This window comes from Neolamprologus brichardi, chromosome 9 (assembly GCF_056152115.1).
Source record: "Neolamprologus brichardi isolate AB-2024 chromosome 9, ASM5615211v1, whole genome shotgun sequence".
Lineage (NCBI taxonomy): Eukaryota > Metazoa > Chordata > Actinopteri > Cichliformes > Cichlidae > Neolamprologus > Neolamprologus brichardi.
In genome coordinates, this window is record NC_142112.1 from 21,676,819 (window position 1) to 21,692,124 (window position 15,306).

At 42.4% G+C, this 15,306-nt stretch overlaps 1 protein-coding gene across 1 annotated transcript in view; it reads left to right on the forward strand.

Annotated features, from left to right (window-relative positions):
* Positions 1-15,029, forward strand: part of jph1a (junctophilin 1a) — a 32,593-nt gene extending 17,564 nt beyond the window's left edge. Inside the window, exons 4-7 of the mRNA XM_006794616.2 lie at positions 4,751-4,869; positions 10,517-11,250; positions 12,173-12,269; positions 12,439-15,029. Of these exons, the coding sequence (XP_006794679.2) occupies positions 4,751-4,869; positions 10,517-11,250; positions 12,173-12,253 (934 nt within the window). The 3' untranslated portion in view covers positions 12,254-12,269; positions 12,439-15,029. The remainder of the gene's footprint in view (positions 1-4,750; positions 4,870-10,516; positions 11,251-12,172; positions 12,270-12,438) is intronic.
* Positions 15,030-15,306: the final 277 nt, after the last annotated feature.

Below are 15,306 nucleotides of genomic sequence, written 5' to 3' on the forward strand. Positions count from 1 at the left end.
ATACAGGTTAGCTTGTGAGATATTTAATAACTACTTTGTCTTTTTACTGGAATTTTTTTTAAATTTGATGTCCGAGTACTCATATTATTAGTTCCCGATCTCTTGTATGAGTTATTTGTCACTTTATATGTATATAATATGTATAAAATAAATATTTAGGAACACATAGGTGAACTGAGTGAATCTGAATTGACATATTTGTCAAAAGTCTTTTTTTCATCATCAAGCCTCTCATATTTTCATTGCTTATATTTGCTTTTGCTCAACTGGAAAAGCAAATATAAGCTGTTTCTCTGCTGCGAATTCTTCGGCCAACATCACTCCCTCCCCCTCTGTGTCATTAGCTGTATCAGCTGTGGCCATGTTTCACCAACAGTGTTGACACAGAGCTGAGGTCTGAATCCCCGCCACTGCCCTTCACCAAAACCAGAGGGATCATCTCAGTAAGAGATTCTGTGTCACTCTCTCAACACGCCCAAGGATTCATAACGGCACGAAGAGCGTATCAGGACTTCAACATATCAGAGGTCCAAACATGTACCACAGATCAGTGCCGTGTTGAGAAGAACACGATGAAATCCTGATAGATTCACATACCTGCATGTTACGCCCGTTACCCGATGAGGGTTAGGCGACGTGGAGGGTTCACTTTATAGCTCTTGAGTAGAAAATACCAGCGGGAGATTAGGTCTGTTTGTAATCCACAGCCAAAAATGTTGGCAGAGTTTGGGGATTTTCCTGTTTAATCAAAACTGATTCTACTCATTCTTCTTCCCAGAAATGAAGTCTGTTTGGGAACAGCTTCTCAGTTTGTCTCTACCTGTTAGTTCAACCTCTATGAAAAATACAAAATCTGAGAGGGAGGAAAAAATGATGTCATGATGGCAGAAATCAGAAATTGGCAAATAGTACAGAATCATTGCTATTTTTTCCACACATATTTAACACCATGATTACTCGATTAATTGCAGGACTTTATTTTACATACTCCTCTTAGTCAACATGGTGTTAAACATTGGTTGCCTAAACACTGTCACATGCTACCTACATATCACACCTACGGGAGCTGCTCTATCATGGAAGCCCGTGTCATGAAGCTCCAGGCACACAGTTTTTTTCGCTGATGTTAATTCCAGAGGAGGTTTGAGCCTCTGCAGTCACTGAGTCTTTGCCTCAGCAACCTCGTTGATGTGTATGGATAGGTCTGTGCATACTGTGGCATATCAGGGAGAACAAAGCTTTCAGTCTGACAGTGAAATAAAAACAGAGTAACAGTACGAAAAAAAAAAGGCAATACAAAACAGAAGAAAGGACTGAGCACAGAGCCCATCCCCTCCAAACATCAGTACAATACATGTTATCGGTCAGACATGAGTGTGCATAAATATTTCCATTATACAGCAACACAGCTCTCTCTTCAGCATAATGTTAGCTTATCTCATAATAACAGCCACTCCATCTTTCCCTTTGAACCTCATTTGCAAAAGCTATTGTGTCCCCCACTGCTGCAGCCCCTGGTAATATGAGCCAAGGCCTCAGTCCGAGAATAATTCCTGAATAATTTCAGAGTCGGTTTTAGCTAACCGCTAATGGTGTTAGTCATGCTTGAGTAATCCTGAATTAGCACCAGCCGGGAATTCAATAGCAGCCTTGCATGGATATATGTGCGGGGCAAGCTAAGTGCTAATTTGTGCAGACTGTCTGTGCTGCTGCTTTGGAGCGGGGATTGTTTGGCCAAGATATAGGACAGCAGTTTCTGTTAATTTATTATATCCTTTCATGCACTGATTTGTGCACGCAGAGCAGACAAATGGAACATGACCCTTGCTTTGTAGTAGCAATAGTTTGCTCTTGGTTGTGGGCAAATAAAGAGAGTGATGGAGTTTAAAGGATAGCTGTTGTCTATCACAGATAAGGTAAAGACTCATCTAATATCTTGTACTAGTAAGCATTCCAGTTAAGCTATCAAGCTTGGATTGAGGGGGAAGGGGAATAGGTTAGTGTGGTAAAGAGCAGAAAAATGACAGAAAATAAAAACAGGATGGGTGCAGAGGGGACCGAAAGGCAATAGAGGGGTTCAAAACTATGCCAGCATATGTGAAAGAGATTTCTCAAATAGGCCATAGCCTAGGGAGTGATGGACGGAAGCCTTACTATTGGGAATTTGCACACACACACACAACAGGCGCATACACACACAGTACTGTATTCAGCACGCGACCGAGGCATAACAGTCCTTATAGCGTGATGCACCGTGCTGCCTGTGGCCTGAGGACTGAAATTTAACCCTACAGTAAAATTAGAGGGGCTGAGATGCATACCTCAGCAGTTCTAAATGCCGAAGAGTCTTTAAAGGGGCAGCCTCTCGCCCCCTCTTTCTTTCTCTTGCTCCCACTTTTCTCCTTTGGCTCAGTTATTCTCTCCCCCCCCCCCCCCCCCTTCTTTTTCTCCCCCATGTTTCAAATACACACAGACAGAAAGACCATTCGCCACACTCGCTGCCAAACTGACTCAACTGTTTTCACACTCTTCATTTGTCACATTAATGAAACAGCCAGCCGCAAGGCTTTATCAATATCATCTCGCAGATGACGCTCCAGAAGGAGTCACTTCAAGGTTTTGCACCCTTTTAAGGCTTTGTCCAAATGTCTACAAACTGCCAAGTGTGTCTGTGCGTGACAGCCTGCGCGTGTGCAAGCAGGCTCCCCAGCATCCCCGCACAGGTCTGTCTGCACAACCCAAAAGCTAGACGTGAACAGGTGTTGCTTTGTATTCATGGGCAGACTGTCTTACAAGTCGCCGCTCCAAAAACTTTCTCCAAGGTCACTCCTGAGTTTGCGTTTGTTTGTTGTTTACCCAGGGTTTTTTTTTTTTCATTTCCTCTACCATGGCAAAGACAGTGCATTTCATTTCATAATGTGTGAAGAGTTTGTTTTCATGCATACTTTGGCTCTCTGTTGGAAGGATTTGCATGCCACTAACTGGCTGGGGTGATGCATGCTGTACAGAGAGCTATCATCTGCTCGGTGAAGCATTTTGCTGTCTTTCCGCTCAGATTTTTATGGCTGCAATTCTCACAGCTCATTACCTCATCGGGAGCTCCTATTGGGGAAAACCCTCGAATATATCTACAAGGTGATCTAGATGTTTCCCTCAGAAGCAGGAAGATGAGTGAATCCGCAAAAGTCACATGTAAAAAGTGAACAACAGTTATTACAGGCTTCTCACTCCATGAACTGTCCATGTGTACAGTGCAAGTTTAATTAAGTTGCTATATGTCAGGCAAAAAAAAGAACCATGCATTTCATCTCCATCTTCTACATGCCCATGTTTTCTCACCTTCCATTTCACTCTCCTCTTGTCCCAGTGCTCTATCACACCTCTACTCCCATCATTCTCCGCCTGTCACCTCCCACCACCAGATATCCTGTCTGGGAACAGTCTGCATCACTTCCTCTGTCTGGCCATGAATTAATGCCCACTCCTCTGTGAAGATCCTTAGGACATGCCATGGGCATGCTGTATACATTCGAGGCACATTCATGCTTCCATTCACATAGCAGGATATTTCACACATTGCAGAAATAGAAGCCTCGGTGTCCTTCTGATAGCATGTGCGGCGAGCAGTATGCATGTCAGTGGTGTGATGTAACTGGAATGCTTTATTGTCAATTTTTAGCTGCCTTAGCTTTCCTGAGGAAGACAATGAATGCTACAGTGTGCCTGGTATGAGCCACAACAGTGAAATTCCTGTAGCGCAGCAAGAACCGAGGCATTATGAGTTACACTGTTAAAGACTCTTGAAACCGAATTTTTATCTGCAGCTGGTCAAACATACCCTCAGCATGTCCTTTGGCTGGTTGCTTATTTCTTGGTTCCTCATGAATTTTAATATCTTAATGTTCCTGTCCTCTGAAGCAGGACAGCCCCAGAGTCCAAGGACAGAAATAGAGACATCTGTCCGGATGGGGTCACTCTAACAGCAAGACGGTGGGAGGGAGGGGAGGAGTGGGGATGCAGAGGGATGATGGCATGAGCCAATAGACGAATGAAGCAGGATCGGGGGAAAAAACAAAACAGGAGCATTGATTGAAAGAGAGAACACAGGACAGTGCGAGATAGATGGATGAGTGGGGTTAAGCAGGGCAGCGGGCACAGCTGTCAATTCTTAAAGTGATACTTGAACTTCCCATCTAGATCCTCACGTTCCTTGTTGCACTTGTCTCATATCACTTGAGCATTTTTTGTCCCTGTCATTTTTATATTTAAGTGAGTAATCAACTTTAATTGATGATCTTTATGTGTTTGTTTGGTCTCTTTATTTTTAAATAACCGCAGTGGTAGAAGAGAGAGAGAGACATCTTCGTTCCCTGGCACAGAGATACTGCCTATAGCCATGGTTTGCGTGTTTTCACATGTGGACACGCATATCTCTCAGCTGAGTTTTTTTTAAGGCTTTGTTAAGCTGGTCACCCTTGGCCTCTCTCTGCTTCATCACAGCACATTTCCTTAATACCCCTATATTGATCTCGAAACATGTTACTCTTCTGTCTCTTGATTTTTTTATGTTATTTTATGTCTAGATCTGAAAAAGGTTTAAATACAAGGTTCTTTGATGATTGATGACAGATAAAGAGCAGCAGGTTACGCTGGCACTGCCCACCAGTGTGCCCGTTATATGTCTGTGTTGGAGAGCAGCTCTTCATTGTTTCCATTTTTCTAACACTTATTTTTGTTTATGCATTCACAGAACAGCCCATGCTAGGACAAAAAGTGAGGCTGCAGACCAGGCCGCGATCTCTGCGGTGCATGAATCTGAAATTGCCAGGGCGGTTGCCCGGGAGCTCTCACCCAACTTCTACCAGCCAGGTAATCTTACTTGTGTCCTTGTTATGCTTCATGTTCCCATCACAGGCTTTTAGAGTGTGTTAATTATCAAAAATTGTAGTCTCTCTTACTATTTTGTGGTCGGAATACAAAACAGACTGCAGGTGTGCTAAACCAGCACTGAATCTGCAGCTGAAGCAAAGACTGTCTCAAGATTCACACCCAACGGTGGGACATTGAAAAAAATCAAGCTGATCTAAAATCCAACAACTAATTTGTCCATGAAAACACATTTTTTGGGACTGGGTAATGGGTAAGGGGTTGGGTACTGTGTGTGAATGATGGTATTTGCATAGTTTTAAGGTTGTTTGCACTGACTGTGTGTGAGTCAGTAATGAGCTTGTTCTGGGTGCACAAAAGAGCAGGGACTGGAGTTCAATGTCTGTAATCGAAGACTAGAGGTACTGAAGATGATTTGTAGCACCACAATGGAGGACTGTGTTTGTGCTTAGACAAAGCACAGTCGGCTACTGTTTTCTGTTGTCTTAGCCCTCAAAGGCCTGCAGTAACAGCTCAGATATGCCTGCTAAAATTTGCAGTGATAAACTCTGACCAAAAAAAAGTGTGAATGTAAAACATTTCTGTTCTTTTTTTTTTTTGCATTACATAAACTCGTCCTTTGGTGGAGTGTAGAAATGGCTTATGGGTGGTTGTGAGTTAAATCAATAAAGGTCTTTTGTTCCTAATACCGGACAGGAATATCTTCTATCTACGTGAAGCATGACCAGCTAACCCTTTCACACTATACACTAGTTCACAGTTGAGACGTCAACTCAACTCTTTATGTAATTTACAAGATAAGCTGAGCTTTAGGGTCATATCCTACTGTATTAATTGTCAGAGAGCGAGGTGTGTTTTTGCTAAAAACCTTGAGGTGCAGGTGGGCTCCAGGTAAAACACTGAATCCCAGAGAGGTGCTATTGCACACCTTTTTATTTTTGTTTTGTTTATTTATATTTACAGTGTAAGACCTATACTATACTTTCCTCTTCCACTTGGTGTAATATATTTACGCCTATGAGCTCGTGACCTTGGGTGTTTGCCAAAAGCCACCGCAAAATAGAGGGTGAGAAATAGATTGACAATGGGACCCATTCAAGCATGTCCCTTCACTAAGCCGCAGAAATGGCCAGCCAGGGAGCTAGAGACATCAGGAGACTTGTTTGTGTTGTGGAAAACAGTGGTCATGCTTGGCAGGCTGGGTGATCTCCGGGTTCACAAGTCTGTGCGGAGAGTGTCCTTGCCTTATAAGTCGGATCATGAATGAGAGAGTGGCCGATGTCATAATAATGTGCGGCGCAGGGCGACATCTGAGCCGCAGCATTTAAACGTTCAAGTTACGTAAGCGTGTCTGGTAAACCCAGCTGACAGCCAGAGGGGCACCTGCAAAGAGTCAAATCGCTTATTAATTTATATCTTGTTTATGAACAAGCTGGTTTTTGTAGAGTCTAGCTCAGATTTTCTAGGATTGTTGCTGGTTTGTGCTCTGCCCTTTTGCTAATTAGGTCATGTTCGAGTGTAAATAGCTACCCCTATTTGCAGCTTTTTTGTAAGGCGACTACAGCAGTTGTTGCTCTCAATTATGGAAAAAGTTATTTAGAATATTTTTTCTGTTATAACCTTGTTTGTCATGATGTTACAGTGAGGCAAAGATGTTCAAACTCAAATCCTCTAGGGTAGCAACAACGGGCCCAAGCCCCCTGTTGTTCATAACTGGCATTTTGTACTCATAGGAGATTATCACCAAGATTAGGAGTGTGTACTTCAAAAGCAATGTGAGGGTCATAGGGAACGGGACCCTGACCTTTATGATTGATTCACACACAGCACCCTGGAGGGGCAGTAGAGAGGGTTAGCTGGGCGTGGCCTGTGGCGTGACGTTAATTGGGCTATATTTGGTGCCGATGTGTGCTCACTGGTGTCTAATGGAGACATAGCTGAAATCCTTATGCACTGAGACGAGCTCAGTCCCGCACTCGCCCCCTCCATTGGGCCGAGGCAGAGCAGCTGTTCCTTCCTTCAATGGGTCGTAGAGGGGGTGTGGGGGTTGCTGGAGGGTGAGGGGACCAGCAGGGGGTCCTGCTCTGCCCTGTTTGACCCGGTCAAGGTGCACTTGGACCTGGCGGAACCATAAAAGCCTCGACCTGTCAAGGCTGAAAATCAGACGTGTGCAGGTGCTGCTGTTTATTCATAGCAGCAGGTGTGCAGTAAGTTTTACCGCAGTAGCTCATGTGAAGTTTAAAGTAAATCAGAAACTTCTTTTGACTTTCAAGGATACAGGATATAACTTGCCTTACGTGACTGACCAGATTTCAAAAACTATTTACGTGTCCCACTTTTTTGAAATGGTCGTAATCAAAAAGTAGAATAAGGCAGACAGGCAGAGACAAAACATTGCATTACGGTGGCGAGATATTACTGTCAGTCCCTCCTGTCAGCGTGTGTGCATGTGAGGCCTTCAAGGTTCTTCTTTGCATGTGGGCTTTTGCAAACAAAGCGCAGTCAGACAGTGATCACATTCACCCATTAGCAAATGACAGTAGGGAAATCTTTTATTTACATAATTTCAAATGCATACAGATGGGTAACAAATCAAAAGGGAAAAAAAAAACCTAAAGCATATTAGCAATGTGTTGAGACTCTCTGGAAACCTACTGAAGGGATTGAACGTGATTCGTCTAAAATATATAGAGAGTAAAGAGGCTAATATCTGGTGACTGTAAAAACCATAGCATAAAATATTCATCCTTTTTTTATACTCATAAAAGCATTCAGTGACCCCCTTAATGCCCTGTGAATGGGGGCACTGTAATCCTGGAAAAGACCACTTTCTTTATCGGATAGGTGATCACGGAGAAATGCCTTGTATTGATTTGCAGTGATCCTTCCCTCTAAGTGGGGGACAAGTGGATCCAAGCCTTGCCATCAAAATCCCCTCACAGCGTGTCCTCATAGTGCGGGGTCAAGGGTTCAGCTTTTTCTTTAGTTTGTCACTAATTTCTGCATGTGTCTGCGTAGGCTATGTAACCGTAGTGAATGTAATCTGGCCAAACAATAACAGCTCCCTCTGCCCATCTGCCAGTGTGAGTAGGAGGAAGAAAGAGAAAATCTCAAAAGCTGCAAATGGAGTTATGAATCTTAAATCTAACCGAGCAAGCTGAGATCACAGCACATAGAACAGACTAATACATGTGCAACGCATGTATAAAGCAGTATATCCATGTAAGAATACATTAAACAAAAGCAAATGAGTCGTCAAAGCAGATAAACCAGGAATTTTCATTTAACTACCGTGTGGAAAAATAAAGCTAGGTGGCAAAGTTTGCTATGTGGAAGTGTTCATTTCCATGTAGACCTGTCATCATTCATCCAAAAACTCTTGACTTCTATGAGCCTTAAGCTGAGGTGTACTCAGATGCACAATGGCAGCAGATGTGATAGTCGCATATACTGTACTCCACCCCCACCCCCCGCCTCCCCCCATTACACATAAACATTGATGCCCGCACTTACCCCGGCCCCAGGCTTTTCCCCCTGCTACCGCTGTTCATCTCATATTAAGGACAGGGGTGGCTAGGTCTTAAGCAGCCAATCTGTTGTGTTTTGTGTGTGTGTGTGATCTTGTGCGTGTGGGTGCCAGAGAGAGGGAAAGAGCGTGTGTTTTGCTAAGAGTGCAGTGGAGCAGAAAATGTGCTGTGGATTAACATAAACTGAACTGGCATCCTGCAGCTTAAACAAAAGCTCGCATTCAAATAAACCTCAAAGATACAACAATCGTGTGAGAAGAAAGTAAAGTGTAAGTGTTTGAGTTATTGAAAATAAATAAGTTGAGGATACGAAAAAAATCTCCCTTATCCTGAAACTCGCATTTTTATCTGTGTTTGTATCTCAAGTATTTTTGTTTTGGTCATGGCTGGGTATCATGCCCTATTTTAATGACCCTCTTTGAGAAGGCTGCAGACTCAGCCCAGTTGATCAATGTTCGCAACGGAAAGAAACACCACAGGCATTTGGGTAACCAGTACATGTTCCAGCTGACCTGGCAGGATTCCTTGGAAGAGCAGCTCTAATAAATCTTCACTAACTTGTCAAGAGGATGTATACATCCTGAAATATCTACAAAACAATCATAAATATATCCTGTACATTCACAAGTCTTATTTTGAAACAGGAAAAGCATGATCGGCATAGTTTGGAATTGAGCATGGCTGCAGAAGTGTAGATTTTCCTGACGCCCAGTGTTGTGGTCCTCTATCTGTTTGAGGCTGTGGTGTTGGGGAGGGGGGAGTGTTTAAGTGCCAAGAACCATTCAGAAAATGCCTGGAACCTCTTGAAGGAATCCGTCCCCATCCATAGTGAAATTGCCTGGATCCGCCCACGAGGCCCTAACTCTCATTGAGCTATGGTGTGAAATTAAGCTCAGCAGATATATTAAGCCCCACAGATGTTCAAATGTCCCCATGTCTGTTTGTAGTGGGTCTTATTGGTTGTGGTGGCTATGAAACAAATTAGGCTGCCACGCAGCTGAAAAGTACTTTGGGCTTAAGAGTACTGAGGCCTGAAAGATTCCCCAGTAAGGCCGATTACACTCATATGAGACTGGATAGACTTGTTACCTTCTGGATTTGCGTAATTGTTCCAAGAACTGATGAGTGGCAAATTAATGTTAACTCTTTGAGACTAAATTGTACTGTGCAAGCTTAATTGGTGTCAGGCATGTATGAGACAAGACTGATCTCTGAGATCAACCATTTTCCAGCTCAATGAGTCTGTGCTGAACGAGACAACGTGCAGATAGAGCATAACAGCCAAATATATATATATATATATATATATTTCTCTATAACTCCTTTATTTATTTCTATCATATGGAATGCAGAGAATCATTTTCTGCCCATACCGCCTGATGTACTTCAAACAAAGCAACATTATCCCTCCTCTTAGTCACTCTGACACCATCTAATTCAGGCGAAGGGGAGAAAAACAGGCGAACAAAGAGCTTAATGTCTCTAATAAATGTTAATTCAGCAGGAGAACAGAAGGGACAGATAAGGTGTCACTTTTCCCACATGCGAAATTACATTTACATTCAGCTTTATTGTCTGCACGTTAAAAAGGATATTAGAGGAGATTTCAACATCTACATAGTTGAAAGAGAAGTTTTCATTTAGTCTCGAAGTCCGTGAGCGTCCACTAACCCAGGCAGTCCAAAAGCTCTTTCTGTAGTAAAAGGAATGATCTTCCTCGCATCAAAGCGTGTCAGTGCTGTACCTCGGGGTCACCTCTCATTATCTGCGTGGCCATATTGGATGCTAATAACTGAAAAGACTTTCCAGGAAAGCGACATACTGATAAAAGAGAATGACTGATGATGAAGATGAGCATGCAGGGGAGGCTTTCTTTGTGAAATGGTGTTTGTGACCTTGCATTAATCAGTCCATTTCTTTCTGTCTCCCCGTGACCCTCTTTTCTAGGCTTTGCGGAGTTATTGAATTTCAATATAATGTTGATGAATATTTTATTTGAAAGTTTAACTGCGCTTGAGGGTAGATGTGGTTTAAATTTCATCTGTATGTTGAAGGCAAACAGTATGTCACGTTAATGCGTTTTACCTGTCTCTCCTCTTCAGGTCCCGACTATGTAAAACAGCAGTTAAAGGAGCCAGTGGAGATTAAAGAGGTCCCTGTTGAAAAGAAGGACAGCTCTCCGAGAGATTCTCCCCACTTTTACCGAAAAGGCACAACGCCTCCCCACTCTCCTGCGACCAGCCCTGCAACCACACCGCCCCCCTCACCTCACTCCAGCAAGAAGAAAGGACAGCTCACCAACAACAGCACCAGCCGCAAAACCAGCAAAGAAGAAAAACCTTCCCGCAAGATTAGCAAAGAAGAGAAACTAAGTCAGAAGACCAGCAAGGATGAGCGGTCTAGTAGGAAGCTGAGTAAAGAAGAACGGCAGCCCGTCACCGATGGGCCCAAAGCTTCTCAGGCCCAAATCGAGGCTCCACCTAAACCCACTAAAGTTCAGCAACCCACCCCAGCATCTGTGCCCCCTTCACAGCCTCCTGCAATTCCAGTCAATGGCCAGCTCCACACTGAATATCACAGTTACTACGTCAAGGCCCCTACAAGGGTCCCTCCACCCCCAGAACCTGAGGATCCAGAAGAAGAGCCTAGTGCCCTGGCTTTGGCACGTATGCCCCCACAACCCCCTAGATCTTTTAGTACACCCACTCCTAAGCCAGCATCTATACGGGATAGCAAAAGCGACCAGAAACTCAGGAAGCAGGATTCCCTAAAGCCAAAGAGCCTCGCAGACACAAAGAAAGCAAGCATGGAAATTGCAGAAAGCATGGAAGAAACGGTAAGTGACAGGATGGGAAAGTGTGCTTTAAAGCAAAGGTTTTGGAAAAATATCTGACTTAAACACACATTTGTGCTTTTTTGCTGAACGTTGTGTTGTAAATGAGAAGCTACACCCAGTAGTGGATTAGCTTAGCTTAGCACAAAAGTGGGACACAAACACATATCTCATTAACCAATCTGTCTAAAGCAGGTTTAAATATCAGACTCATTCTAGGTAGCTTCTGCAGTAGTTGTCTGATGACTAATTCCAGTTGAAAGTATAAAATAATCACTGATTACCCAAACTTTTAATCTTGTATTGTACTAAGCTAGTACTATAAATCTGAACTGCAACAACTCTTTGAAAGATAAAGGTAGCGTGATACCCTCAATACCACTTTATTCTTTATATTTTATTGATTCACATTCATGTTTTGACTTTGAAACATGGCCTGTATATAAAAGATGGATGTCTGCAAACGCGAAAGAGGATGAACTTTTGGAACTTGGAAACTGCAATATGACAGTTTTTCTCCCCACATGACTTGATGACTTTATGACTTGAATAAACATTTACCTAGGAGTTGGTGAGCTCAATTGCTAGCTTAAAGTCTTATTTAATACAGCATGACGTTCATTTAATACTTGTGTAAATCATTTAAAATAAAATAGATGCTAAATCAGGATGTGCTTTAGGGTAGACTTTCCTGGATTTTTTTTTTAACTTTTTCATTTATGTCACTTGTGACATTTGGTTTGAAAAGTCTTAAATGTCCACAATGCTAGACTCTAGGCTCAGTGAATCAGTGGGTGGTGTTATGGTGGCTACACCATCTTTTATATACAGGGATCCTAACACGTTACACGTTGAGGTCTCATTACAGTACAGATCATTTGATTCCCTACTGTATGATTTTTATATATTTTGTCATTTTTTGCAGGGTCCTAACTCAATCCTTGTTGCTATGGTAATGCTGTTGAATATTGGCCTCGCAATTATATTTGTCCATTTTCTGACATGATGATGCTGTGTCTCAGGTAAGCTGATTTACTGTATTGTTTCATCCCATATTTGCTCTCCAACAGAAATCAATGATCACAGCATGAATTAATGTCTCGACTCCTTGATGCGCCTCAGCGTGCATCTGAAATGTGACAGGGCTCAATTAAATCCAGAAAGTTACAAACAAACTGTCTTATGTTCCAGCGGAACCATGGCAACTGGTACAGTTGCATCGTCGGCCTTGAAACATGAAAATGCCGCCAGTGAAACACGGGGATGGCCAAAGGAATCAGCATGAAACCGAAGAGAATCGAGAGGAAGGCAACGATAACACCAACCTGACACTGGCCTTGTTTAGGGCCAGCCCCGTGAATTAGCACTCCTTTGGCTTCTCTAAAAGCTAAAGTGAAATGTTGTGTCTAGTGCGATAAAGAAAATGTTTAAAAATTGCAACCAAACATACGCAATCTAAAAAAAATATATACATATAATGAAAAAAAAAGAGAAGAAGACGTAATTGAAGCCCACACATGTGCTGATCCAAGCACAGGTCTCTGTAGCCCACTTCCACTGCCTTGGCAGCGATAGCAGTGGGCTGACGGACTGTGCTGGAAGAGTGTGGAGATGCACTTTTAGATGACGGGAGCAAACAGCTGCCTTTCTATTTTGCCATCTGACGTTTTGATGGGGAGATGTGAGCCCGGCTCGAGGGCTGGGGGAAGGGGTTGAAGAGGGGGGACGGTCGCAGCAGGAGTGCGCTTTGGGTGTTTGGAGAGTTTTCTGGGGTTCTAGCCACTCTTGCAAGAGGAAAGTGGGCATGGCCGCTGCCAGCAGTCAGTGCTAGCACGGTCACTAGCCAGTCTTACTCTGTTAACCCAAACATCACTGCACCTTTCTCAAGCTCCGTCCTTTGTGATCCAGGATACACTGCTTTGAAACACTCCCCGTGCATGGTACAGTTTTGAACACTTTGTTTTTCTTTCTTTTTTGTTCTAACGTAGTTTTTTGTTCATAGATGTTCTATCAATGTTGGTTACCTGCCGTCATTTGCTTGTAGAAATCTGTTCTCTTCTCGGAACTAATAAATACATTTTGCTTTCCCTTTGTTCATTTCCAACAATTGAGCTGTAATTTGACGTTACGCAACCGCGTAACTGAAAGTGCAATATGTTTATACTTTCAAAAGGTTAGAGTACGGCCATTATGAACATCCTTTTTTATTTCCATTTATTATGTGAGACTCGCATCTTTTTAATAGGCTGGTTTTGAGAGAAGTGGTAATTGACAGCAGTCATTATGATTAGGAAAGCAGTACTTTAGAAGCTCGCTCACTCTGAGGGTAACAAATGTCTTATTTATGAAATTGGAAGGAAAATTATTTCATTGTACACGCGTAGACCATTTAGCTTGGATTTCGTCACTATTCTTTGCTTTCACTATACCGATAAGATGCAAAAACGCAGCTCGCACAGCTGCTTGTGTAAGCCCAGAAATGCTTGCTTGCTTGCTTGCTTGCTTATGAGACTGGATCGAGACAGTTTTGTGGACAGTTTATTCAGGTCAAGGCCATGGGGAATGTGGCTGCAGGGAGAAGAGAGATGCCTTCAAAAGTCTTTAACAGTACTACTGTTTACCTCAAAAATGATGAGGAAGCGGGGGGGAGGGAAAGAAATGCCATCCTTGTCTTAACTTTGTTGTATGTGGGAAATACTCTGACTGTTGTCATCACCTGAACCATGCTTTTAACTTGCCTCATCGTAGCTGCTTGTAGTCTTTGTTGCAGGTATGGCATGAGTTTCTTTGATTTTCAAAGTGGTTATTTATATACGGTGGACATTTACTGTCACCTGTACCAAGATTAATTATTTATTCATTGTATAGCTGATGTGTTTGTGAACACTGGTCATCACAGAAAGGGCTTTAAAATGTCTAGATTTTCTTTAATGCAGTCCTTTTTTTTCTTGGTAGGTCAACTTTACTATAATGTCTCTTATGAAACTAGTTGAGCGCTCATCCTCCACTAAGGCCAGCAGCTTGTTTCACAGTTTTAAAGGAAGTGATCCAACCTGCACCAAAATTCAATAAATTCTTCCTTTGCCCATAGTCCACCTCTCCACCACGTTTCATGAAAATTGGCCTCAGTAGTTATTGCATAACGTTGCTGGCAAACACACAAATGGTATCCATCACCAGCCTTGGTGGAGGAATGAGTAGCACGTTACTTTTCGAGAACACTTCAACCAGTTTGATGTTTGCAAACCGTCCACAGAACTACTGAAAAACTAACTACTGACATTTATTTAAAGAAAACTATGGTGTAGACAAATAAAGGTTAAGGCTGGAGTTTCAGAGGGTTTACCTGAACAGTCTGTTTATGGGATATTTTTTTGAATTGCAACATTGCATGTTAGAGACATTTATATAGATTATTATATACTATTTATAAGGATTTTTACAGAGCACAATCCAGAATCTGGTATGAGTTGGTATTTTTCTAACAATTTGCACACCTATTTTGACAATGAATATAACTTGTTTGTAATTGGTAATGTAATGCACATATGATAATGTTTGACAGTGGAAAAATAAAATCTTTATTTCTAATTGGATGTACTGTATGTACCATTGGGGATGTGAAAAGCAGATGTATTTGTTTGAGTATTTTAGGAAATAACAAGAAACTGTGGGAGACTTTTGATATCGCAAGGTTCATATTACCCCACTGATTTGTGCAAAGTCTTTGGAGATGAAGTTATGTGTATAACAATAAAGATGTTATGCCTTGTTAAACAACATTATGCTTTCTTCTTGTATTTTGATCCTCGTTTACCATTCAGTTCACCTTTCAGGTATCACCTCAGTGCTATCCCTAAACTGGGATAGCACCATCTCCGGGGTTCACAGAGAATGGTCCAAAAACAAGAAAATATCAACTTAGCAGCCGTTCCTTGGGTAAAAAGGCCTTGTTGAGGCCATGGATCAGAGAAGAATGGCTAGTAACTAAAAGAAAAAGCTGTAATTACAATCAAAGCATCTTTAAATGTGCCACATGTCAAGCCGTGAAGTAGATGG